This window comes from Rhinatrema bivittatum, chromosome 1 (assembly GCF_901001135.1).
Source record: "Rhinatrema bivittatum chromosome 1, aRhiBiv1.1, whole genome shotgun sequence".
Taxonomy (NCBI): Eukaryota; Metazoa; Chordata; class Amphibia; order Gymnophiona; family Rhinatrematidae; genus Rhinatrema; species Rhinatrema bivittatum.
The window spans coordinates 513541080-513569020 of NC_042615.1; the positions used below are offsets into that span (position 1 = coordinate 513541080).

Below are 27941 nucleotides of genomic sequence, written 5' to 3' on the forward strand. Positions count from 1 at the left end.
GAACATTACTGGTATCATTTATCTTTCTTGCAGACAGAGCGTCAGTATTGAGACTTTTCTTTCGAAATAGGGATAAACTTTACTATGGACAGAAAACCTGGATTTATTTTGACATTACTAGGGCTACCCAATTACGTAGAAAAATGTTTTGGGGAATGTGTCAGGAAGCCAGACAATTGGGTGCACAGATTAATATTAGATATCCATGCAAATGTATGATGAAGTTAGAAAATAACAGATATATATTTTTTGAGCCATCACAGCTACGTTATTTCCTAGATAATCGTAGAGTTGAGGATAGTTCTACCTAACTAATTCAGGGTTTGTAAAAGGGTTGAAATAAGCCCCCTTTTTGTTTCCTTTTTCATTGTAAAGAAAATGTTCTTGTAACCCTTGGAACTCCTGTTTTCCTTATATATATAGCAATATAATCTCTGAATTGTATGAATATTTTCTTTAAATGGAGTTTATTTCAGTTTATTATGAATGTGAGATACATGTCAGATGGAATAATGTTTTTTAATGCTAAAAAGAATAAATAATTAAAAAAAACAAAAAACAGCTAATGTATTTTTAGTGACAGGATCTGCCAGTATGGTGCTTCACACTCATGTCATACAGACCACGATAGAAATTATGAATCTACTCCATGCCAGGAACTTCAAAGCTTGTTGGAAATCCAGAAAACCAGGATCAATGCCTCTGATCCCTAAATCAAATGGTTTAATAGAGAGAGAGAGAGAGAGAGAGAGAGAGATACAAACACTCTCGACATGCCAGAGTTTGTAGACTTTAGCCAAAAGAAGTTGAAGAAGCTGTTACCCGACCTATCACAACAATATATAGTCTTCCATTGACAACAGTCCAATTATGGCAATGTATCATATTACCCATTGATGTGGATTTTAACAAAAACACAAAGCAAAAATATCTCAAGTCTGTGACTATATGCAATAAAACAAAGGACATCTGAAAACTGCTAAGATAGTCCTGATATCAGGCAAAGGTGGAAAGCCTTCTACAAGATGAAGCTCATGTGTATAGTCATTTTTGGATACATCTTTAGCTGGGCAATTAAAGACACTGCAGCCTTCAGCGAGATGGAATTGTTTAAATTGTATAAAACTGACCACAGGCCCTCCCGTTTGAATCATATACAATCCTTTTGTCAGCATCCATTACACACACAACCAGGGAGTTTTATACAAATGTCTCTAAGAACTTTAAGACTTGCTGCTGCTATGGAATCGGAACATACCAGGCCCTCTCTCACCAATCTATGCACCCGCTGCCTCTCAGCCGCGCCCGAGATCGGGGGCTAGGTCCCCGCTGCGGATCGGCCGCCGGATCGAGGCTTACCTCCGAGAGACCACGGAAATCACCTCGGAAATTCTCAACTTGGGGAGGGACCCGAGGGTATCACCCCAGGAGAGCGGGGCTCGTCTGTAGAGGTAAGCTTTCTTCTGAATTTGGGTTTTCTCCATAGAATTTGTTCTAATGCTGTGAGAGCGGGCAGGTAGTCCCTAATTGCTATGGAGACGGAAAATACTGAAGAGCTGCACTTCCTGCAGGGGTATATGTACTAGGGCTGACGTCAGATTGAAATCTGATCCGTCTCCAACTGCTATCAGGAGTACACTATACCCATTGGTCCTGAGTCCATCTGCTACACGCTAGGAAATCGGAACATACCAGGCCCTCTCTCACCAATCTAGGGCAAGCAATGTCAGAGGCAGTCACTGTCATACCACTGAACGACAGCACCAAGGCGCTTTGACACTCGCCTCCAAATAAGAACAGCCCAAGAGGGCTGCATCTGAAATTAATTTAATGTTGCTCACATGTGGCAAAAACAGCAACCAAGACTGGTTAGTCAAACAAAGAGAGATTTATTCTCACAGCTCAAGAGTAAGGACCGTGCTTTCTATTGCATGCTCAGGAGTTAGACAACCCATATCTGGAACAAGCTGTCCCACTGATCACATTACCAGCTGAATACATGCAAAGAAAGGTGGTGATGCCATCAGAGTATGAGAGGATGGAGATTTAGAGGGATAAGAGAGCTCAGCTTCCTACCTTCAAAGAGTTCTGCATTATTGATACGTCCTGGGAAATGGCTAGAGTTCTGGTCTCCTGAGTCCACATAAGCTTTCCACTGCTGATACCAGCGGAACTCCAAGAGATACCTGCAGAAGGAATGGAGAAATATGAGACAGACATCAGCCTGGACCTTATTTCACTGCTGAATATCACACAAACACTTGGTCCCTGCTGTTTCATGGCAGAATGTGTTATACAAGGAGAAAAAAGGGAGGAGAGACAGGAGACAGCAGGGAGTTAAAGTCTAAGAAGATTTAAAAAAAACCGAGATAAGTAGAAAGAAAAAACCCTACAGAATTTTTAGCAGCTGTAACCTGGTGCACATCTCTGGCCACCCACACTCGACTTGCTCTCTTCCCCTGTGGCTCAGAGGGACTCTAATTCTGCTTTCTGGCAGACAATGACCCAGACAAAATTAAGCTCACCAGGTTTACTACAAAGAATTATAGAAGGAAGAAAGAGCAGAGTTCCTGTGGCCTGGAGGAAAAAATTCATCCTCTGTAGACCATCATACCCAAAGATGAAAAACTATTTGGGAAATGTAGGTGTCGACAAAACTTTCAGAAGTCAGAAAAAATTAATTTAATTTTAAAATTTTTTTATTTTTTTTTTTACAATTCACTTATTCTTTTCTTTAATTTTGAATTATTCCACTCCCTCCTGGCACTCTTTTCTCCATTTCCCTCCCTATGGACTCACTCTTGCCATCTATCCCAGCCTAATGATAGGAAGCAGCTCTGAACTGTGGCATCTTTGCTATGACAGAAGATTGTCAGTGTCACCCAGTGCAGGCCCTGCCAAAAGATATGGTTACTGGAGATAAAAGGAGGCTTCAGTGGAAACAGACTGTAGAACAAAGGAGGAATGGGCTGGAGGGAGAAGGGAATAAGCTAGGGGCATAAAAGAAGAAACAGAGAGGGAAGTTGACAAAAGAAAAAAAAAAAGCATCATCCAAAAATGAGCAAAAGAAAAAGAAAGCTGACAAAGTGGGGATAGCACCTGGAAGAGAAGGAGCAAGGAGAGAGCAAACAAAAGTAAAAACAGAAATAAGCAAGAAAGAAAAACAAACTAAGAAAAATAAAGCACTGGCAAAATAATCCAAAAAAGTAAAAAGGGAAAAAGAAAAAAAAATTCCATAGTTTCTAAAAATTGTTGGCGGTTGCCTAGGTTTTCTAGATATTTTTCTACGCTTCCTGTGATATTACTAACCATGGGACGTAAAGGGGAGAGAGAGAGAATTAGAAACTTGGAGCAAAGCCAGGCCACAATGCAAAGCCAAAATAGACTCAGCCCTGTCCTCTGAAAATGAGGGAAAGCAGGGAAAAAGAAACCAAAACAAGGAGCAGAGAGGCAAGAATACTCAGCCCTTCTGCACAGTCCATGCTGCATCATGGCCAAAGGTTACATCAAAGGAAACCAAAACTCCTCTTAATCCTCTTTTTGGTTTCAGTTTCACTTTGTATCTGACACCTCCACTGTTCTGTTTGTGGGTAACTACTTAGCTGCTGAATATCTCAGCAGTCAGCTAATACACAGATCATGTACACAGGGCTCCACAGGGATATATCAAAGCTATTTGCATTACTGCATTGAGTAAGTGGACGAGCTAAGATTTATCCAAATATTTTACAAACTGCATAGTGGGAGCTGCACAGTTTATAAAGTACTTATGCTCCAAAAGTACACATGTATACCGGTATTTGCACTGCAATGAGAGTGCTTACTTTTCTTACCTTTTATAAACATATGCAGGTATATTTCAGGTACATTAAAAATATATATATAATGTGCATAAAACTAGGTATTTTAATACATACACACACATAAAAACTACCTATGCCATTTCACCCAGTCCATCTTCAAGTCACCTAGATCCTCTAGCACTTCATCTTGAACCACCAAATCTTTTATCTAGAAACTGCAGAGGACAGTCAAGTCTAATATCAACTGCACAAATAATTTGTATACAAATCTCTTACAAAATAGCATGTAACTCTTGATCCTGCCCCAAAATACCTCTTTCTTGCGTCAGTAAATGTGTGCACAAACTGAAAATGTGATTACTTTTGATTTTTATAAAATAGCACATACATGAACACAGACTACTTACGTGAATATATGCTAATTTTCCCATACATAACCCCTCTGAAAATTTACTCAGTGCTCAGTGACCACAAGAACAATATTTTTGATAGATTTGGTTTGCATTGTTAGTGGTCCAGGAAGTGTGAGTGATGAAGATGCTTTCCTTTACATTTTCAAAAGCTCTGAAATATCTCTCAGCTCATACAGGTTCTGAATGGAAAGTGCTTTCATTGCCTATCCTAAAGTCCAACACTTCCAGACTCACAGCACTGTACCCCAGCTATAATCCAAATGAGGAGGGGGTGGGGGGGGGGCATAGCCCAAGAAACTTCTTCCCTTTCCCCAGAAACCATAGGATACCCGAAGTGAATGTCTATAGAAGAGAAGGCTTAAGAAAGCCTGCGGCAAGTACCGGAACACGGACTGCATTAATCACACAGATTATGCATATGCACAACTTTACTAGAAATTCACAATACAACATTCAGGGTACAAGTACTAGGTGCTGCAGGACAAAGCGAAAGCAAAGAACATACAAAATTCCCTGGCATGTTTATTTCTAACGCATCATGCATCAAAGTAACCCATCTGGAGACGCTAAACCCCAAGAGGCCCATCAATAAGAAGACGAGGAGACCTTGAGAAGCCCAGAGACCATCTTTTGCAGGACAGAGGCTGGACAGACCAGTTAGGGAGTAGAAGATTAGAGACAAGGGGTGGAAGGGGGATGTCGGTACACTCACTGGCAAGAGAGAAGGTAGTGTCACTAGATATAGTCTGGGAACGGGGGAGGGGGTGAAAGGGGCCTCTACGGAGCGACACCAGGGATAGACGTTCTACAGCCCTGCAAGGGAGAGTATACAGGCCGAACCCGGGAAGGGCAGGATACACACACACACAGGTCCCTGGCTGGTGGACACAGACCCATACGAAAGACAAGAGACACTACATTTCCAGTTCTAAGCCCCAGGACCCTGCTCACCAGCTCTCTCCAGCCAGAAGTCGCCGCTGCCGCCCCTCTTCCTCCTCCCCGGTCGCCTCCTCGCCTCCCTCCACCTGCCGCCGCTGAGACTCCAACCCCGGGATCTCCGCCATTGCTACTCTACCGCCGAACCGCGCCGCACCGGAAACAGGAAGCGCGCGACCTCTCTCCCTGCCTGCCCCGCCCTACACGTCACTTTAGTCCACGCTCGCCCTGCTCCTGTAGCCATGGCTGGTGTGGCGGAAGACAGAAGGAAAGCAAATAAAAGGTTGTTGCAAGAACCCCCATCCCACGAGTCCGAGAGATAGGAGCAATCGTCAGCAACTTCAGGGGGAAAGCGACATTAGAAGGACACGAGATATTGATAAAAAAAATTCCCCCTTTGTGGGCTCAGAGGCGTTATTTTGGGCGTGTTAGAAGAAAAGATAAATAACAGGAAGTAGCCGGCTAACTTGGTTAGCCATTTTGGTCGAGGGAAAAATTATGTGGGAGGAGTCACAATAGTATCCTGGCCAAGATCTTTCCAAGCTGAACAACTAGCGGGAGGAGCATTTCTAGGGTTCCTCTTATCACGTGATGGTTGGGGGGGGGCCAACAATCGGAGCGTGCCCTAGACACGTGAGCGAAGCCGAATTGGCTATCACCATCTTGGTTGGGGGCGAAATGAGCAAAGGAATGAGAATTGCTTAAGTGAGTGACTCTTGAAAACTGGGGCTGTACTTTGTTTCTGCTTCGAGAGAGATATAGATAACTTTATTGGCATGGTAGTTTTACATGTGTTGCCGAAGTAATATTCAGAGTAATTAAAGTAACAAGGAGAAAAGAAGAAAATAATTATAATAACAGTAAAGTTACAGTTGGGGGATGCACAATATCAAGGGCAAGTCTTTGGTTTTGATATTGGGCTAAATTAGCCTTTGGTCAGATTTTATTTCTGGCCTGGTGACAGGATATCGCATACTTTGCGGTATAGCTGCTGTTTCTCTGTTCCCCCCTCCCTCCCTCAGGATTATACAGAGTTTTTCCCTGCTTATTGTTTTGTGAGAAGTCTTTGATTTTTCTCTGTCAGCTTTGGAAAATATGCATTTCTGATACATTTTCTCCAGCACTGTGCAAAGATATTTATTTCTATTTCTCCAGTGTTGTACTGCATATACATATCTGGGAACTTTTGAGTAGGGGTCATCCTGAGTTTGCTGTTGATTAGCGGAGGGTAATGGAATAATATGTATCGGCTTTCTCTCTTCCACCACCCCCACCAAACTAATCCACACTTTCTTTTTCTGCCATCCATCATCATCACATGTCCCTCTGCTGAGATGACCTAGCTTACTTCCCCCTTCTTCTCTCCCTCACCCCAGCAGTCTCGTTGCTCACTCCCCCTATAAGTCTCAACTCCATGATTTATGCATCCTTACTTTACCCTTACCTTAGTGATTCCCAAGTCCTGGAATCCTGAGTTTTATTTGTATTGCATCCCCTTTCCCGTTTCTCCCCACATGCTGCTTGCAGTGTCTACTCCAGGCTTGCTTTTCTCTGCAGGCTTACCCGAGGAAGGGGAGTGGCTGAGCTGTATATAGAGAGGCCTTGAGATTTCTAGTGTTCCCCTGAGACCCTACAATTGATGCAAATTCCCTGAATCTCAGAGTGAAATCCTGAGAGTTCCAGGTATGTGAATACAATATGTGGCTTCTTAGGGTTTCCAATTCAGGTTTTCGTTGCATATTTCTAATCTGTGATCACTTTGTCATGGTTCTGCTCTGATAGGTAATTCTAAATAAGAAAAACATTATTATGGTGTTCCCTTAAAGTTTACTCTCTTTATCTTAGAATTCCATGTCATATAAAGTTAACACATCAGTGCTCCTGAGAGTTGAAGCCTCTATTGAGCTCAGTTAATTTTTTATGAGATCAGAGCCACTAAATAACTTAATCAGAGATATATTCTTAAAGAATATGATTTTATTTTACATGAGGAAAGTATTTAATTGATCAAGTCAAGTAATAGATACAGGAAAAAATGAAAATCAAAATGGTTACTTACCAAATACAAGTTAAATCAGCCAGGGTCTCGGGCATGCCCTACTCTGGATAGGCTCCAGATCACACAGTGTTTTGGGTTGATGGCTTGAAATCAATATTGTCCCGACTGTAGAAATGCCAGTGCACAAGGTGTACTTGACGCTATTGTGAAGGAAAACATTTCTACAGTCGGGACAATATTGATTTCAAGCCATCAACCCAAAACACTGTGTGATCTGGAGCAAGTCATTTTTTAATGTACCAGCAGTATGCACACTGTTGCAAGTTTAAAAACTTCTTCATAAGCATATTGGAATAAGTACATCAACATGCTAATTACAGATCTGCTACCAATGTTTCTCGATTCTTGTTGGTGTCAATCTGAATGAGGTATGAGATAACAGTGCTTCATGTCATATGATAAAATCTCTTACGAATAGCCCCTGAAGCAGCCCTCCATTGGGTGAAACCCAGGCCTTGAGTCAGGCAAATATTGTTTTACTAATAAATACTTTTGAGGACTTCGGTTTCTCTATTTTATATTCCTCCATACTCTAGATAGAACAGCAGCCTTGAGCATCTGGATGTCACGGTATATATACTCTATCTTGCTGACCTTTTATGGCTTATACTAATTTATTTCAATATAAATCAAGTTAAAATATCTCAAGAGACATCTGGCCTCATGTTCTGATTACTAAACAATTACATATATGTCAGGTTACATGTCCAGGAAAATTTAGCTATAAAAATTCTTTGATATTTACTTTAGATGTGCTTTATCGAGACACTTGTATGCCTTGATCTTGCTTCTTCAGTCATATCTAATTGACAGAAGAGCACTTGGGTACAGATAAAGAAATGTCAAAGTACTATAGGGGTCGAGCATCTAAAACTCCTAATAACCAAACATGTGAAATACTAAATTCAATAGACATATGTCTATACTAATTACAGAAGGTCGAAAGACATCATCTATCTAGAGTTTGGCGTTAATTAAGACACAAACTCTGGGAACTTTGCCAAGTTAGAATTCATCAATAATAAAGGTCATTCTCTGATTCTTATCTCAAGGTGCTGGCTAGCTTCCCAGTTCTAACAACTGCAGGTGTTTCATAGGAGAAATAAAAAAAGAAGAAAAAAAAGATTAAAATGAAATGAAACTAAATAAGGCAGTAAAATGACAGTACAGTGCAGGTCATTTCAGAGGTCCAAAATGGTTCAGAGGGTTACTGATTTTTCTTAATTCTGTGAATTAGAGGTACATGGGACCTAGACGTTATCAGGCGGATTTAATAAAAGGTGCGGGAGAGCTGGCGCTCCAAGTTAAGCGCCCACTGTCCCTGCGTGCGCCCAAGTACCTCTCAGCGCGCGATTCTGTATTTAAATGAGGCCCGGTGCTAATAAGGAGGCGCTAGGGCTAATAGCGCTTCCCTAGTACCTCCTTATTAGCATTAGGGATGGCTGTCAGCGGGTCCGACAACTGATGCTCAATTTTACCGGCATCAGTTTTTGAATCTGCTGATAGCCATGGGTTTGGAAAACGGATGCCAGCAAAATTGACTGTTTTCGAGCTCGCTAACTGGTGGGCTGATTTTATTTATTTAATTTTTAAATTCCCTGTATGTGCCCGGATCAATCCAGACTCCTGGGTTTTGCCTCCCCACCAGCAGATGGAGACAGAGAAAATTGTGACAGTGTCAGAAAATAATTTAATATTTTGTGCTTTATTGATAATTACTTATATTTAGTGAAGTCAATAATCAATTAGCCATAAAGAGACATGTTAGCATTTAATACCCATAAGCCTTTACTTTTCTAAAAGCCATGGCTTTAGTCGAAGGCCTGTGCTGGAAAAACTGCTGCACACAGCCCCCTTCCTCTCTCCCTCTACAGACCTTGAGAAAGGTTGTTTTCAACTTAATGCTTATCTCTAGCAAGAAAGAAGTCTGCATTTTATGGCCTTGGGCATCATTAAACATGTGGTCACTCAGGCGTGAATCCTAGGACAGAGGGGCGTGCTTGGTCTCTTCTCTCTGAAGTAGAAGGAACAAAAGTATTGATAAATAAAAGACCGGAAAATGGGCAAAGCTTTAAAGAGGGTAAGAAAAACTACTATTTTTAATATTCTGATATGGATAATATTGATTGAACCCCAGTCAAGGTTTTTAGAAATGAAGCTCTTCAAAGGCTAAAAAGGTAGAGGTATTGACAGAAAAGATACAGTTACTCTGGATCAAAGAATTCAAAGAGTTGTTCAGGGTATAAAGCTGAAGCAGACGCAGAAGGAAAGGAGTGCTACTTTGGATTTTCCTTGCACGTGACTATAGAGAGACCAGTGCGGGCTGCTTCAGCTATCTGGTAAAGATATAATCATTTATTCAAGTATATGAGAACCTTTAAATTGCTATTGTTTCTAGATTGGCAGATGTATTAGAAATGCATTGATTAATTAAGCAAAAGATGACTGATATTTACCTGATTTTAATAATTTCGGTTACCTTATTAATGGTTATCATATTGATTGTAGTATATACTCTGGTAAAGTTAAGATTTGAACATAAAAATGTTTCTTAGTCATTTAGAGATTTTATTGATACCTTTCTTTATCTGAAATAAAGAAAATATTTTTTACTACAAACTGACTGGTTTATTTTAAATGCATGTTGTGCTGCATGAATTATTGGTAAATAAAGTTCTGTGGTAGATATGAACACACATCTCTGAAATTAAACTAAACTTTTTGTCTCTAGGCAGAAAGGGTAAGGGGGAGGATGTAAGTAAGGGGTTTTCATTCAAGCAGGATTTCCTGGTAATAGTTTTAAATTCTGCTAGTGGTAGGAACCTCAATACTTATATTCAAAAACTTTACAACAGACTCTGCCATATATACCTGGTGCCACTCACAGTCTGCCAGTATTACTCTGTCTCCAGCAGATGGTAGGGTTGCCAAACTCACAGTCTGGGTTAGATTACTTAGTAGTTAGGCTTTTTTCTTTTTTCTGTTTGTAAAAAGTTATAAAAATAAAAAATATTGAAAGGTTAGACAGGATCTCCTTTTTTTCAGAAGATTGCCGGTGAGAGCGCTTCAACCTCCCAGGGGGTCAGCAAGTCCTGAGGGGACTATCCCCCCTGGGGGATCTTTAGGGTTTTTTTTGTATTGATGCTGCGTGGAGCGACTTGCCACGCTTGTGGCTCCGGTCGGGCACTTCTGACCCGAGACGGACTGTGTTCCGCCTGCCTTCCTGGTGGCGAGGGATCCTCAGTGGATGCCGGGGGGGTCGTTATCCGGTGTCTGTCAGTAGTGCTGGCAGTAGGGGAGCTATCAATCCCTCCTCCCTGTTCCTTCCCGCTGAGCACGGGAAACGGCACCATTTTGGGTGCCTTCTCGGCGGCGACTCAGATTGTGGCGGGGGAGGGGAATCTCTCACCGCGACTTTCTCCACAACAGCCGGCTCCGAGGTCACGATCTAGAGCGCCGGCAGAGCCTATGACACAGGGAGATGTTTCTGATACCGATTCGGTAGATTCTGACTCCTCCTTTTCTTCTGAATTTGTGTTGGTCATGCTTAAAGCCTTTAAGGCCTGGAAAGCCAGCAAGAAACGCGCTATTCCGGAATTGGAGCCTTTAGATCCTCCTCCTCCTACGGCCCAGAAGAGGGTCGCGGCTCAGGGGGCCCCCGGGGGCTCCTAGGGAGACACGTTCCTTGCGGGCTAGGATGCCGCAAGTGGACACAGACACATCTTCAGACACTGCAGATCCAGATGATCAGGATTTGCAGGCCCAACCCCAGAGGGGGACGGGGACCAGCAGCAGAGCGCTGCACGTGGTTCTCAGAGCATCGAAGGTGATGATCCGAAGGTTTTTCATCTGTTCAGAAAGGAGGAGCTGCTTCCTCTCATTCCTCCCATTTTGAAAGAATTGGGAATAGACGCTGCTCAGGAAGAATCTTGATTGGGATCCATGGATTCGGTGTTATTGGGCCTGAGGGGTCCGGCTACCTCTTTTCCATTTCATTTTTTTGTCACGGATCTTCTTTTTTTGCGAATGGGACACCCTAGATTTGGGGTTGAAGGTCACTAAGGCGATGGATAAGCTTTATCCACTTCCTGAGGAGGCGTTGGAGATTCTTCGAGTTCCCAAGGTGGATGCCACGATTCCAGTCATGGGGCAACGGCCCTGAAGGATCTGCAGGATCGAAAGTTGGAATTGCTGCTTAAGAAGATTTTTGAGGTCTCTGCACTTGGTGTCTGAGCCGCAATGTGTAGGCTACTTTGGGTTGAGAGCTGGTCTTCGATGGGTACAGCAACTACTTGCAAATGAATCTCTATCGGAGGAGGAAGCTCTGCAGGTGGGCCGCCTTGAGTTGGTGGTGGCTTATAGTGCAGACGCTCTGCATGATCTCCTGCGAACGTCAGCCAGGGTTATGGTGTCCCCGGTTTCGGACCGTAGGTTATTATGGTTACGAAAATGGTCGGTGGATGCTTCCTCGAAGTCTCGACTGGGCTCCTTGCCTTTTAAGGGCAAGCTTTTTTTTGGAAAAGAACTTGAGGATATGATCCAGTCTCTGGGAGAGAATAAGGTTCATCATTTGCCGGAAGACAGGCCTCGATCAAGGGGGGGCTTTTCCTTCTTGTGCCCGGTTTTGGGGAGGTTGACGTTCTCGGGCACCTAGGACATCCACGGCCCCTTTTTTTTAAAAATATTTTTATTTATTTATTTATTTATTTATAGAATTTTACCATAATTACAGGCAATTTTTATCCACGGCCCCTTTTTGGCAGAATTCTAACAGGCAACAGGCGTGGCCTCAGTCCTTTCATGGCAGACGATTCGGCAAACCAAGTACCTCTCAGTCCACGCCAGTCGGTAAGTCTCCTCAATGATGGGCGACCGGTCCATTCCTCTGTTCCGATGGTAGGAGGCAGATTGTCCCTGTTTTACGAAGAATGGGCCAAAATCACAACAGATCAGTCGGTACTCTCTGTGATAAAACACGGATATGCTTTAGATTTTGTATGCCAGCCTCGCCCTCGGATTCTGGTCTCCCCGTGCGGGTACGCCACAAAGCGTCAAGCAGTAAAACAGACACTGCAGCGCCTGATCGACCTCGGAGCTATTGTCCCGGTTCCTCCAGCGGATCAACGAAGAGGTCGCTACTCCATTTACTTCATCGTGCCAAAGAAAGAAGGATCCTTCAGACCCATACTCGACTTACAGCGCTTCAACAGGTGTCTGCGGATACCATGCTTCCGGATGGAGACGTTGAGGTCAGTTATTGCCTCGGTGAGGCCGGGAGAATTTCTCGCTTCTCTGAATCTGACGGGGGCATATCTGCACATCGGGATCAGGCTGGATCATCAGAAGATCCTGAGATTTTCCATCCTGGGTCGACATTACCAGTTTCAGGCACTACCTTTCGGTCTTGCTACGGCATCCAGGAAGTTCACCAAGATAATGTTGGTGGTAGCGGCTCAGTTGTACAGAGAGGGATGGTTGGTCCACCCATACCTGGACGATTGGTTGATTCGGGCGAAGTCGGAACTGCTTTGCCAGGCTGCAATTTGGCAAGTGCTGCAAGTACTGAAGAATCTAGAATGGGTGGTCAACTTCTCAAAAAGTCATCTAACAGCTTCCCAGTCATTGGCGTTTTTGGGTGTGTTGTTAGACACCTGACAGGGGAGAGTTTTCTTAACGCCCGACCGCATTACCAAGTTGCAAGGTCAGGTGCGAATTTTACTGTACAAGCGCTCTCCAATAGTCTGGGTCTACTTGCAAGTCCTGGGTTCCATGACTTCCGCTCTAGAACTGATCCATGGGCCTTCGCTCACATGCGCCCTTTACAGTCAGCCTTACTTTTCTGCTGGAATCCGGTTTCCGAACAGTTCCACCTGCAATTGCCTCTGACTAAGGCCGCTCGCTCCAGTCTGGATTGGTGGCTCATTTCAGACAATTTGAGTCAGGGACTTCCCTTGGTTTTACCGGATTGGACGGTGATAACTACAGATGCCAGTCTTTCCGGCTGAGGCACAGTTTGTCTCCGGCAGTCGGTACAGGGCTTCTGGTCCTCGGAAGAATCTCTGTAGGCTGTCAATCGTCTGGAAACCAGAGCGGTTCGACTGGCGTTGTTGGCGTTCTCCCCGCTTGTCAGGGGGAAGGTGGTCAGGGTGCTGACAGACAATGCAACCATGGTCGCATACATCAATCGCCAGGGAGGTACGAGGAGTCAGCCAGAGGCGCTGGAAGCTCGATGGTTAATCGCGTGGGCGGAGCAGAATCTCCTCAGCATAGCAGCGTCCCACATTGCCGGAGTCGACAACATTCATGCGGATTTTCTAAGTTGGCATCTTCTCTATCCCAGAGAGTGGGAGTTGGCGGCCAAGCCTTTCAAATCATGGATCTGATGGCGACGTTCAAAAATGCCAAGGCTCCACGTTTCTTTGCCCGTCGCAGAGAAACAGGGGCAGAGGGCGTAGATGCTCTGGTTCTGCCCTGGCTGACAACTGTTCTGCTGTATATGTTTCCCCCTTGGCCTCTAATAGGCAAGGTGCTCAGACGGATAGAAAGTCATCCAGCCGCCATGATCTTAGTGGCTCCCGAGTGGCCACATCGGCCGTGGTTTGCGGATCTAGTCAATCTGGCGTTGGAAGGTCCTCTGAGGTTTCCATACCTTCTTCATCAGGGACCTGTCTGTTTCGACCAGGTCGATCACTTCTGACTAGCGGCTTGGCTTTTGAGAGGCGGCGTCTAAAAGACAAAGGTTATTCGGACGCGGTGGTAACCACTCTGTTGCGCTCATGGAAGACTTCCACCTCTCTCTCCTATATTCGCATGTGGAAGGTATTTGAGTCATGGCGTGTAGACTGGGGGATTGTGCCCACTCGTGCATCCATTCCTGACATCTTGGCTTTCCTGCAAGCAGGTTTAGCTAAAGGAATGTCCTGTAGTTCCTTAAAGGTACAGGTGGCAGCTCTTGGTTCTTTGTGTGGTTCCATTCAAGGGACAGCATTAGCAGCGCATCCTGATGTCTCTCGTTTCTTACGGGGTGTGAAGCATTTGCAGCCGCCGGTGAGTTCGCCATGTCCTTCCTGGAATCTCAACTTGATCCTTAGGGCCTTGTGTTCGGCGCCTTTTGAGCCTTTGCGAAGAGCAACGTTAAAAGACCTCACGTTGAAAGTGGTGTTTTTGGTGGCGATTTCCTCCGCTCGGAGGGTGTCCGAGCTGCAAGCCTTGTCGTGCAGAGAGCCGTTCTTGCGGATTTCGGATTCTGGTGTGTCTCTGCGAACGGTTCCTTCTTTTCTGCCAAAAGTGGTTTCCGCTTTTCATTTGAATCAGTCTGTGGAACTTCCGTCCTTCTCTAATCTGGATAGGTCGTATCCGTTTTCCAAGGATTTACGGAAGTTGGATGTTCGGGCGTTACTGTGTTATCTTGAAGTAACTAATAGCTTTCGGGTCTCTGATCATCGTTCTTTGGAGTGGTCCAAAGAGAGGTAACATGGCATCCAAGATCACAATTGCCCGGTGGCTGAAGCGTATTTACTGCATGGTAAGCCCTTGCCTGTGGGGATTCGGGCACATTCAACAAGAGCACAGGCAGCTTCCTGGGCAGAATGCCAGCAGATTTCTCCACAGGAGATTTGCAGAGCGGCCACATGGACAACAGTGCATACCTTTGCAAGACATTACCGACTGGATGTTCAGGCTCCGGATGTGGACGGTTTCAGTGCAGGTGTGCTGAGAGCGGGCCTCTCCGGATCCCATCCCCGGTAGGTAAGCTCTGGTACATCCCAGGAGTCTGGACTGATCTGGGTACGTACAGAGAAAAGAAAATTGGTTCTTACCTGATAATTTTCATTCCTGTAGTACCACGGATCAGTCCAGAATCCCGCCCTCTGTGGATACTGCGTCAGTTAATGCATAGACATAATGGAGAATCTGCTCGTTTACTGTTGATTTATTCTGGTCTGCAGATCGATCTTGGTTACCCAGCTTTCGGGGGTTAGGGTCACAATTGGGGTTAGTGATCCGGTTCTGTTTATGGTTTCTGTTTATAGTTAGTTTGTTGAGCCATACTGCTTTGATACTGAGTAATACTGACAGACTGTGGGTGGCACCCGGGTATATATGGCAGAGTCTGTCACAACTTTCTCTGTCTCCATCTGCTGGTGGGGAGGCAAAACTCAGGAGTCTGGACTGATCTGTGGTACTACAGGAACGAAAATTATCAGGTAAGAACCAATTTTCTTTTTTTGGTTCCTCCAACTTAATATCGCTGGGATATTAAGGCGAAGGGTGTACAGAAAAGAAGAATTTTCTGCTTTTCTGTACACTTTTCAGTTTTCAGTGTTGCTTCCAACTTAACACCTGCCCTTGGCAGTATTCCAGGCGACTAACTAATAGGCTCATCAACATGCATTTGCATGTGATGAACGCTATTAGTTTCGGGGGGGGGGGGCGCGCGGCCGCACGTTTTCAACGCGCTATCACCTCTTACAGTATAAGGAGTAATAATAGTGCATCTAAAATGCGCAGCCAAACGGGGGCTAAACGGTGCGCTCGGCCAAGCGCATCATTCTGTATCGGCCTGTATGTCAGTTTATTCTGTATTTTGTGAGGATCTATCTGTGTTTTGCATGTATGATTGAGGTGAGGTAGTTTGATAGCATGTATTTTCTGTGTAAGAATCTGTAGCAGTCCAGTTTGTTCTGTTTTCCAATTTCCACCTCCCAGTAGTAGGTGTATTGGTGTTCTCAGCCCAGTCTTTGGGACACACTTAACCAATCTGTTTGTTGGGATATTCACAATGAATATACATGAGAGAGATTTGCATGCACTGCCTCTATTGCATGTAGATATATCTAATGCATATTCATTGTGGATATTCTGAAAACCTGACTGGCTGGGTGTGTCATGAGGACTGGGTTGAGAACCCTTATTCTAGGCATGTTGCCATCTTTGTATTATTGCCTTTTCATAGGCCAGGTTATAGCTATTTGAGTTCTGGGTATCACACTTGTTTGTGGTACTCAAGAACCAGAGTTACCTACCCTCTGGTCTATTGCAGGGCTTTCTAAACCTCTCCTGGAGACTCCACATCCAGTCAGGTTTTCAGGATATCCACAATGAATATGCACAAGATAAATTTGCACATTCTGAGTTTCCATGATAATCAGATTTATCTTATGCATATTCATTGTAGATATCCTGAAAACCTGACTGGATGTGGGGTCTCCAGGACAGGTTTAGGAAGCCCTATTTATTTAGGAAGAATTTGAATTTGTGTTAGAGTTCTTTTGCCTTTTTGAAAAATCATAATTTTTGTCTCTTCCAGGTTTACTTGTTTTGGTCATTATTTGCAGTAGTCTCTAAAAGGTTTAGGTTCTCTTGTTTCTCACAGGACAAGCAGGATGGTTGTCCTCACAAATGGGTGACATCGAGGATGGAGCCCACCACGGAAAACTTCTGTCAAAGTTTAAACAGAACTTTGACTGGCCCCTACTGGGCATGCCCAGCAAGGCACTGACCCTGCAGCCAGCAGGGGTCTCCCTTCAGTCTTCTTTTTTCCGCGCAGCAGTTGCCACGCGGTGAAAGGAGCTCTCTTACCACGTTCCTGACAGGAATTCGGTATTTTTCTATCCGAAGAAAATTTGCCCCTCAGGGGTCTCCCTTCGACAAATTTTTGTCACTTTCGCGGAAACCGGTAAGTTTTTTCCCTTTTTTAATCGGCGGCCGTCGATTTTGGCCCTTGAGGCCTGTGGGAACTTACTGAGCCCGCGCCTAAATTTGGCCTTAAGCCATGGCGACGGGGTTCCGTCGATGTCCGGATTGTACCCGGACTATGTCCATCACTGACCCCCATAGGGTTTGTGTTTTATGTTTGGGTAGTGAGCATGATGTCCTGACTTGCACCAAATGTGCCTTAATGACACCTAAGGGTCGCAAGGCCAGGATGGAGAAGATGGGGCTCCTCTTCCATGCACCCACCCCAACGCCATCGATAGCATCGACGTCATCGGAACCGGCACCGTCGAAGTTGCACCACCATCGCCAACCCGCCGGTGACCGTCCACCATCGATGACTTCTCGGCCGTCGACTCCTGTCCCCTCCCCGGATGACCGAGGAGATCGGAAGGATAAGCATCGCCATCGACGGCACAAGTCTCGGCCCGTCGAGGATCCGCAACCATCGACCTCTGAACAGGCCGAGCCACCGAAGAAAAAGCCTCGGTCGGACCTGGCACCGTCCACGTCTCGTTCGCAGGCACCGAGGAAACCCTCACCCTCCCGGGGTGCGGGGGCCGTGATCCCACCGGTTACGGTGGTCCCTCCGGCCCTGCCTCAGCCTCCCTCTCCCGTCGAGCCGGGTATGCTTACCCCTGGTCTCCGGGCAGAACTGGACCGGCTGGTCCAGGAGGCCATCGAGAATGCGATGCGAAGATTCCAGCCTCCACCGGCACCGCCTCCGGCACCGATTCCGGCACCGCCTCTGGCACCGACCTCAGCACCGACTCTGCCACCGAGGATGGAACCGACCACCGAGCCTATAGTGGAAGCGTTGGCACCGATACTAAATCGTATGGAGGCACTTATGCGCGCCCTTCCATCGGTGATTTCATTAGCACCGACTACACCATCATCTCCGGAAGGACATTCATCGACAGGAGAAACACCGTTCCGGATTCCTCCGTCCGGTGTCGTTCCATCGGTGCCTTCACATACCTTTCCACCGATTTATCCTTCGGCTCCATCGATTCCAAGATCGGCACCGATTCCATCGGTGGCCCCGAAGCCCTCGATGCCGTTCACTGTTCCGCTTGCAGCACCGGTTCCATCGATGCCTTTGGATCCTCTACCAGGTCCTTCAGGACAGCAAACCTTACATGATCCTTATGATACCTGGGGTGATGATTCATCTTCAGATACAGATTTACCATCCCCACCATCTCCTACAGAGAGTAGAAAACGATCTCCTCCTGAAGATCTCTCCTTTATAAATTTTGTAAAGGAGATGTCAGAAGTTGTGCCTTTTCAGCTGCAATCTGAGACCGATGACAGGCACCAAATGATGGAGCTGCTCCAATTTCTGGATGCCCCCAAGATCATCGCTTCCATCCCCATTCACCAAGTATTTCTGGATCTTTTAAAGAAAAACTGGGAATCACCTTCATCTGTGTCACCAGTCAATAAAAAAGCTGACTCAACCTACCTCGTTCAGTCAGCACCAGGATTTCAGAAGTCTCAACTGGATCATCGCTCTGTTGTAGTTGAGTCTGCGCAAAAGAAAGCCAAGCGTTTAAAGCCACACTCTTCCACTCCCCCTATCAAGGACAACCAATTTCTTGATAGTGTGGGAAGGAAAGTGTATCATGGGGCTATGTTGATATCTCGTATAGCTTCATACCAACTTTATATGACTCAGTACAACAGAGCTATCCTTAAACAAATGCAGGACTACGCTGACACCTTACCGGACCAATACCAGCCACAGCTTCAAGCCCTCCTTCACAAAGGATTTGAAGCTGGGAAGCACGAGATCCGAACGGCCTACGATATCTTCGATGCTTCCACGAAAGTCTCAGCTACTGCCATCTCAGCCAGACGTTGGGCTTGGTTAAAATCATCCAACCTTCGCCCAGAGGTTCAGGATCGTCTAGCCGATTTACCCTGCTTAGGGGATAATCTGTTCGGAGAACAGATTCAACAAATTGTGGCGGAATTGAAGGATCACCACGAGACGTTGAAACAACTTTCGTCTGTTCCATCTGAGGTATCCTCCAAACCACCACCTAAGAAGGACTCCAAAAAGTCATTCTTTCGGCCACGTCGTTATTACCCTCCGTCGACTAGGCCTCGTCCGGCTCGATCCTCCACCAGACCTCAGCCACGCCAACCTCGGAAACAAAGACCTGCTGTAGCCCCACCCCCCGGGCCTGCGGCAGGCCTTTGACTTCCCGACTCGGAGCACATGCCATATCCCACTCCCCCACATCCCTGTAGGGGGTCGTCTGTGCCACTTTCTACAGCATTGGATACGGATTACCTCAGACCAGTGGGTGCTGGCGATTATCGCACAGGGTTACCACCTCAATTTCATAACTCTTCCGGCAGACTCCCCGCCGCTTCAAGCGTGGAGTCTATCCAGCCATTTGGCTCAATTACAACAGGAAGTATCTCTTCTTCTGCAATCAAATGCTATAGAACTCGTTCCTCCCTCTCAACGAGGCAAGGGATTCTATTCCAGATACTTCCTAATTCCAAAGAAATCAGGAGGGCTACGTCCAATTTTAGACCTTCGAGCCCTCAACAAGTATCTGCAAAAAGAAAAGTTCAAGATGGTAACCCTGGGCACGTTACTCCCTCTGCTGCAGAAAGGGGATTGGCTATGCTCCCTCGACCTCAAGGAAGCTTATACCCATATTGCGATAACACAATCCCATCGCAAATATCTGCGGTTTCTCGTAGGCCGCGACCATTATCAATACCGAGTACTGCCTTTCGGTCTGGCATCTGCTCCACGGGTCTTCACCAAATGCCTCGTAGTTGTAGCAGCATTCCTCAGGAAGGAAGGTGTCCACGTATACCCCTATCTGGACGACTGGCTGATCAGGGCCTCCACCCCTCAGATTGCCCGGTCCTCCCTACAATTGACAATCAACACACTCCTTTCCTTAGGGTTTCTTGTCAATTACGAGAAATCTTGCTTCGTCCCATCTCAAACCTTATCTTTCATTGGGGCACACTTGGACACCTTACAGGCAAAGGCCTACCTTCCGCTACAACGGGTCCAAACTCTCATGTCCCTAGCTCACCAGCTCCAGTCTCAAGACACTGCCACAGCTCGCCAATTCCTAGTTCTCCTAGGACACATGGCATCCTCCGTTCAAGTCACTCCCATGACCAGACTAGCCATGAGGGTAACACAATGGACTCTACGACAACAATGGATTCAAGCTTTTCAGCCTCTGTCCTCCATAATCACAGTCACACAAGCGCTGCGCCTATCCTTAACTTGGTGGACGACTCAGGTCAACCTCCTTCAGGGCTTACCCTTTCTTCCACCGGATCCGCAAGTTATCCTAACCACCGACGCTTCCCACATCGGTTGGGGGGCCCATGTGGACAATTTTCAAACCCAAGGGTTATGGTCCAACGAGGAAGCCGAACACCAGATCAATTTCCTGGAACTTCGAGCAATCCGCTATGCGCTCCGCACTTTCAAAGATCATCTCTTTCATCAGATAATCTTAATCCAGACGGACAACCAAGTGGCCATGTGGTACATAAACAAGCAGGGAGGCACAGGCTCCTTCCTTCTGTGTCAGGAAGCTGCGCAGATCTGGGCGGAAGCCCTCTCCCACTCTATGTACCTCAGGGCCACTTACCTGCCGGGAGTAGACAATGTATTGGCAGACCGGCTGAGCCGTGTCTTCCGACCGCACGAGTGGTCACTCGATCCTCTGATAGCGACCTCTCTGTTTCACAAGTGGGGTTCTCCCCGCATAGACCTCTTTGCGTCCCCTCAGAACCACAAAGTGGACGATTACTGCTCTCTCATTCGGAGCCAGAACTCTCGGCCGAGGGATGCATTCTCCCTCAAGTGGACAACCGGTCTGCTCTACGCATTCCCCCCACTTCCTCTTGTGTCAAAGACTCTCGTGAAGCTACGCCAGGACGGAGGAACCATGATCCTGATAGCACCTTACTGGCCACGCCAAGTATGGTTTCCAATACTCCAGGATCTCTCCATCCGCAGGCACATTCCTCTGGGAAAGGACCCGCATCTGCTCACTCAAAACGACGGATGCCTCCTCCATCCCAACCTCCAAGCCTTGTCCCTGACGGCATGGATGTTGAAAGGTTAGTCCTTCAGCCTTTCAACCTTTCAGATTCCGTTTCTCGAGTCCTGATAGCTTCACGAAAGCCTTCCACAAGAAAGTCTTACTCATACAAATGGAAAAGGTACACATCATGGTGCACTTCTCAGTCCCTTGATCCCCTTTCCTGTCCAATTTCCAAATTCTTGGACTATTTATGGCATCTCTCTGAATCAGGTCTTAAAACCTCTTCCATTAGGATGCATGTCAGTGCGGTAGCCGCCTTCCATAAAGGTGTACAGGGTGTCCCTATTTCAGTACAACCCCTAGTAACACGTTTTCTTAAAGGCTTGCTCCATCTGAAGCCACCCTTACGGCCTCCGGCCCCATCCTGGGACCTTAATCTGGTTCTTGGTCGTCTAATGAAACCTCCTTTCGAACCTCTGCACTCCTGTGAGTTAAAGTATCTCACATGGAAAGTGTTATTCCTTTTGGCTATCACTTCAGCTCGCAGGGTTAGTGAATTACAGGCCCTAGTTACCTATCCGCCTTACACTAAACTCCTGCAGGACCGGGCGGTACTCCGCACTCACCCTAAATTTTTACCTAAGGTAGTTTCTGAGTTTCATATCAATCAATCCATCATACTACCTATCTTTTTTCCCAGGCCCCATTCCAACTCTGGAGAACAGACCCTGCATACCCTAGACTGTAAACGAGCTCTAGCCTTTTACCTAGACCGTACAGTTTCTCACAGGAAGAGCACTCAATTATTCGTCTCTTTCCATCCTAACAAGTTAGGACAACCTGTGGGTAAGCAGGCTCTTTCCTCCTGGTTGGCGGACTGCATTTCTTTCTGCTATGAGCAGGCTGGCATTCCTTTCCAAGACCGTGTCAAAGCACACTCTGTGAGGGCCATGGCGACGTCAGTGGCACACCTTCGATCGGTGCCGCTTCCTGACATCTGCAGGGCTGCAACCTGGAGTTCTCTCCATACCTTTGCAGCCCACTATTGTTTGGACAAAGCTGGAAGACAGGACTCCATCTTCGGCCAATCTGTCTTGCGTAACCTTTTTCCAACCTGATGTACCAACACCCTTCCACCTTCCCGGTAGGGTGCGGATGCCCTTTCCCAAATTCCACCCCACTTGTACTGCCTGTTGCACGTCGTTGGGTGCATTTGGTGCAAGTCAGGACATCCTCAGCTCGGTACTCACCCATTTGTGAGGACAACCATCCTGCTTGTCCTGTGAGAAAGCAAATGTTGCTTACCTGATGTAACAGGTGTTCTCACAGGACAGCAGGATGTTAGTCCTCACGAAACCCGCCCGCCACCCCGCGGTGTTGGGTTCGTTTTGTTTTTACTTTTTAGGCACTGCCTGTAGCTTTGAAAATCAGACTGAAGGGAGACCCCTGCTGGCTGCAGGGTCAGTGCCTTGCTGGGCATGCCCAGTAGGGGCCAGTCAAAGTTCTGTTTAAACTTTGACAGAAGTTTTCCGTGGTGGGCTCCATCCTCGATGTCACCCATTTGTGAGGACTAACATCCTGCTGTCCTGTGAGAACACCTGTTACATCAGGTAAGCAACATTTGCTATACTTTCTCAGGTGGGGGATAAAATGATCAGATCATGTGCATGTGATTTCTGAGTGATTGAATTTTAGTTCTAGGGCTGAAGATCTCTCCGGTATTGAGGGGGAAGTCATTGATGTAGATATTGTAGAAGGTGGGCTCAGGCTACATCACGGTTTCACTCCTCATTCCCATCTGAAGCTGTCTTCTGCATGTTGTTAATTTTTAACTTACCGTTGATAGATGACTATATGGATTTAATTATTATAGGTTTTTATCTCCCACTTCCAATTTGTAGTAGTTTAAGTTGAAGCCAGGATGTCAGGTAGAATCAAAGCCTTTTGTAAAGTCAATAAAACATGGAAATAGTTTCCCTGAGAGGATGTTTTTTTTCCTACACACTCAGTTTTTGTAAGATAAAGATGTGGTCACTGGTTCCGTGTTTTGAAAGGAACCCAGTCTGACCTCTGTACAGACTTTTGCCATTCATTAGGAATTTTAGTATTTGTTTTATTCAGGATATTGAGAACAGTTTGCTAATGTTTGGGTTGTGTCCCTTTCCTTCCCCCCACATAACAGGATTCTTCCCTGTTTATCATTGGATGGGGTGCTTCCTGCATTGGTGGTTCAGAGAGAGAATTCTTGCTTTCCACATGGGAGGTCTGAGTTCAGTTCCCGGCCCATACAAGCTGGTTCTTTTATTTTGTAGTAGACTATTATCTGGGACCTAATGATCACTGGATGGCATGGTTCAGTATTAGAGTACAGGAGATGAAAAAGGTTCATTCAAAAGCAAGCATCCTAGACTTCAGGAAAACCAATTTTGTTAAAATGAGCCAGTATCTCAAGGAGTTATTAGCTGAATGGGAAAATATAGGGGAAGTAGAATAGCAGTAGGCAAAACTAAAAGGAGATATAAGGGCAACTAATTCTTTTGTTAGAAAAGTAAGTTTTATTTATTTAAAAAAAGTTTTTATACTGACATTCATTTTCATATCACATCGGTTTACAATTAACAAGGGGAAAACCAGAACATGGTTTGGAAAGGGAAAATTCAAGTTACATGTAACAGGGAGATGAAGGAACAAGATGGGGGGGGTAGAGGAAAAGACAGGTCCAGGAGGACTTAAGTAGTGCGCTTAAAGACGAGATTGAAGTAAGCGGAACTATAAAAGCAAGAGGAAAAAGAAGCTGCTATGGTTTTCGAAAGAAGTAGCTGAAAAGGTAAGGGAGTAAAGATAGTTTATAAACGCTAACAAGAGATTGCAGAAAGAGGAAGACAGGTGACAATATCTGGAAAAGCTAAGAGAAGCTGAGAAAGTAGTCAGGAATGCAAAGAATCAAATAGAAGAAAAAACAGCAAATATTGTAAAACTGGGAGAACAAGACTTTTTTTTATTAGATATGTTAATGACAGGAGGAAGTGCAAAAATGGCATTTTGAGACTCAAGAGGTGAAGGGGAAGAATATGTAGAGGCTGATGAGGAAAACGCAAAATTGTTCAACAGATATTCCTTTTCTTCCTGAGACACCATTCCTTTCTGGTATTTCCCTTTCCACAGCTGCCGGAGACAGAACATACCTCTATGACCTTTCTTTCTCTCTATATAAATATTTTTGTTTTTATATTCCACTTTTTGACCCTTCAAAGCAGATTACATTCAGTTACTGTAGGTATTTCCCTATCCCCAAAGAGCTTACAATCTAAGTTTGTACCTGAGGCAATGGAGGGTAAAGTGACTTGCCCAAGGTCACAAGGAGCAGCAGTGGGTTATAAAGGAAGTGTGGTCCTAGCCTGCTTCCAGTAGTCTCTGTCACTGGTGATTGTAGCACATGAGGACTGGTAAAATGCTATATGGTAAGAGTGGCCCACATTTGTCAATGGCATGAAAGAGGTTCCTAAGCAAAAAATTCAGGTCCTACTATATCAGGCATTATACTAGAGGACAGGGGGTGGCAGGAGGTGGCCAGTGAAATTGACATGTTGCTCCCAAGCAGTACAGGAGGTGGGAGGAGAAAATAAAATCAGTCAGCTCAATATTCCACACCTATGCGCAAGAACAGAAAAAGTGACTAGAAAGAGCCGCAAGTTGAAGAGAAAAACTGCGAAACTATGTCCACAAATGCTTGTAGCCTGAGCAGTGAAAACCCAGTTATGTAGGCCCTAAGGGTGGGGGTGAACTTAAACATTGTTGCTGTTCCCGAGACATGATTCAATGAGTCTCATGACTGGGATATGGTCATATGTTAAGGAAGGACAGAAAAGTGAAAGGAGTAGCTCTATATGTAAAAAATAATATAGAGGCAACTGAAATGCATGGGGTATGGAAGAAGTACTATGGGCTGTCTTAAAAAAAAGAAGATGGTGCTTTCATTTACACTGGAGTGGGGTACAGACCTCCAGCTCAAACAGAGGAACTGGATAGAGATCTGGTTGAAGACATCCAAAAGTTGGGTAAGAAAGGAGAAGTGCTGCTAGTTGGAGATTTTGGATTATATGTGGATTGGAGTATCCCTTCTGCAGAATCTGCAAGTAGTAGAGAGACAGCGGATGCCCTTCAAGGAGCATTGCTCAAACAAATAGTGATGGAACCCACACGAAAGGGAGTGATGCTCGACCTAGTGCTCACACATGGGGATAATGTCCCTAATGTCTGAGTAGGTGCTCACCTGAGCACCTGTGATCATCAGACAGTATGCTTCAATCTGGCAGCTGAGCTGGCGGGAAGTCATATGACGATCCAAGTTTTGGATTGCAAAAAAAAATGGACTTTGGTAAAATGGGGAATTACCTTGAGTTGCTAGAAGACTGGGAGAAGATGGGTGAGGTGGAACAACAGTGGGTCAAATCAAAACGGTCTGTAACAAAGGCAGCAAACCATTATGTCAAAAAAGTAAACAAAAGTAAGAGGAAAAAAAACCCCCAATCTGGTCCTCAAAAGAAGTGGCTGAAAAAATAAAGGCAAAAAGAACAGCATTCAAGAAGTACAAAGGTTCTCAAAAAGTGGAACACAGGAAAGAATAGTGTGGGATCTGCATCAATAGCCATATAAGATGAGACTGAAAGGACATAAATGTGTGTACTCTGAAGATGAGGAGGTGCAGGGGAGATATGATACAGACCTTCAGATACCTGAACGGTATTAATGATGCACAAACAAGCATTTTCTTCTGGAAAGGAAACTGCACAACTAGGGGTCAAGAAATGAAACTCCATGGTGGGGGTAGGGGGTGGGAAGGTGACCCAGAGCCAACATCAGGAAATCTTTCTTCACAGAGAAGTTGATGGAGGAATGAAATGCCCTCCCGGAAGCGTTGGTGAAGCTGAGAATGATGATGGAATTCAAAAGGACAATGCTGATCCCTACAGGCTAGAGTGGTAGTTTTCAACCTTTTTTTCCATCATGACATACCTGACTGATCACGCTCACAAGTGGGGCACACTGCTCATTACAATCCACGGTGGAAATAAAATTTTAAAAGGTCCAGTATTACTTTTATTATTAAGAATGACACAAGGGAAAGATAAGTAATCTCTCTGAACAGAAATGACATAAATAGTACAACCTCCCATATCAGAACAGCACCAACTTTCAAGACTCAAACAGTTAACCACCTTACATAAGAAAAGACAACATGAAAATATTACACCGGGCCTTAAAACACTAATACTCCTCCTATTAGGAAAACAGAAAAAAACAGACTGCTATAGAGCCCTACACAGAAACTACATTCCAGCAGAATACCTTACCCTCAGTCACACATGCAGACCCTCACCTAACAAAGAATAAAGAGACCATAAAGCATAAATAGAAACAAGCAGACAAAAACTGAACTGGAACTGCAACAAGCCAGACACTCATTATGCAGTACAACAATGGAAAAACAGAAATATCACCAGTTGTAATAAAACAAATCAAGAAATATAAAATCAATAGCAGTAAAACCATACTAATAAAAAGTACAGATTATTTCAAAAAAGCTGATGAATGGAATTAAATGAATAATTAAAAGTCATATAAAAAATTTCCAGACACAAAGACCCAATAATTAAAAATAAGGATTAAAAAAATGTTCTGCTCTCCATAACTGGGAACGTTGGCATTCCAGGTGTCCTGAGATTGTTGTGGATTAGCAGGAGGAAGGTAGAGAAGGGGAGGAGGGGTTTGCTTGCAACTTTCTCCTTTTTCTCAATCACACGCACACGTGCGCTCTCTCTCTTTCTCTCGCTTACACATAGGCTCTCAATCTCTCGCTCACACACACGTGCACGCTCTCTCACCCACACAGGCTCTCAATCGCAGACAGACTCCGGCTTTCTCACTTATACGTACAGGTTCTTAATCATACATATTGTTGCGTCTGTCGGTCGCAGACGGCTGTGACCGCTCTGCCTTACCTCTTTTTCTCCCCTTTCTCTCTCTTTGGGCAAGAGGGCTGCCTCCTGTGCTGAGGGCCTTGCATTTCCAGACCAGCATGGGTGTCCCCATCCGCCATGCTCACTCCCGTGGCCTCCTAGGGCGCGAGCTCGCACATCTCCTACGCTCAAATACACATGACGGGAACCACGGGGGCAGCCCCACCACATGACGTCAGTACCTCCGGGTATATCTAGCCTCCGCTACCACTTTGAGTTAGCAAAGACTATGCTTCGCTACTCTGACTGCTCTAAGCTGCACGCTTAGACACCGCTTTCACGCTAAGGGCCTTGCTCTAGTAGAAGCTCTAGACACCCGCTCCTTGGGGGTCTTTCATTTCCAACTTCCCTTCGGGGATCCTCACTAACTAAGACAACTTCTCCTCAGGAGTCTTTTCTCTCTATTTTACTTACAGAATATTGGACCACTGGGTACTCGCTCCTCAAGGGCCTATCTTCCTTCATATCCTGCACCATGGACCTTCGGTCTCACCATTCTACCAGCAGGAAGACGCCTTTCATTCTGTGAGTACCTCTACGATGCGGCGCTCCAACTCCACCCACCAGCCGCTGCGTTACCCGAACTGCGGGCTCCCGCCTATCATGAACATCTGGGTGAGACTATACTTCTGAGCCTGTTGAGTGTACTGGCACTTCGTGGATCAGTGCCTTACCTTCCTGCTTTCACCATTTAACTACAGCAGTACAATAAAGACTCTATCCATTCTGTGTCTGCTATTTGTGTCAGCCTATTGCAGTGGTTCCCCATGGGGCTCCTCCCGTGGATGGAGTCATCTCCATTGCGACCAAGGGTCCACAATGCCTCAAACACAACACATATACATGCTCACTCACATATAAAGGCTCTTAGTAACACACTTGTATACATGCTGTGTCTCTCACACACAAAGAATCTCAATCACACACACACACACACACATGCTCTCTTT

The 27941-nt window shown here is 45.4% G+C and overlaps 1 protein-coding gene and 1 long non-coding RNA gene across 3 annotated transcripts in view; one reads left to right on the forward strand and one right to left on the reverse strand.

The window, feature by feature from the left end:
- The window catches only part of USP11 (ubiquitin specific peptidase 11), a 165297-nt gene extending 159619 nt beyond the window's left edge, over positions 1-5678 (reverse strand). The window contains exons 1-2 of one of the 2 annotated variants that reach the window (XM_029611904.1): positions 5168-5678; positions 2077-2186 (exon numbers count right to left, since the gene is read on the reverse strand). In XM_029611904.1, coding sequence (XP_029467764.1) covers positions 2077-2186; positions 5168-5280 — 223 coding nt within the window. In that variant the 5' untranslated portion in view covers positions 5281-5678. Of the gene's footprint in view, positions 1-2076; positions 2187-3934; positions 3973-5167 lie in introns of those variants that run through there. The other variant, XM_029611911.1, reaches the window with a different exon arrangement.
- A 42-nt stretch (positions 5679-5720) lies between these two features.
- Positions 5721-27627, forward strand: LOC115096815. The gene is made up of 3 exons (XR_003858149.1): positions 5721-5857; positions 6710-6835; positions 27408-27627. It is a non-coding gene; the product is annotated as an uncharacterized LOC115096815 (long non-coding RNA).
- The last annotated feature ends 314 nt before the right edge of the window (positions 27628-27941 follow it).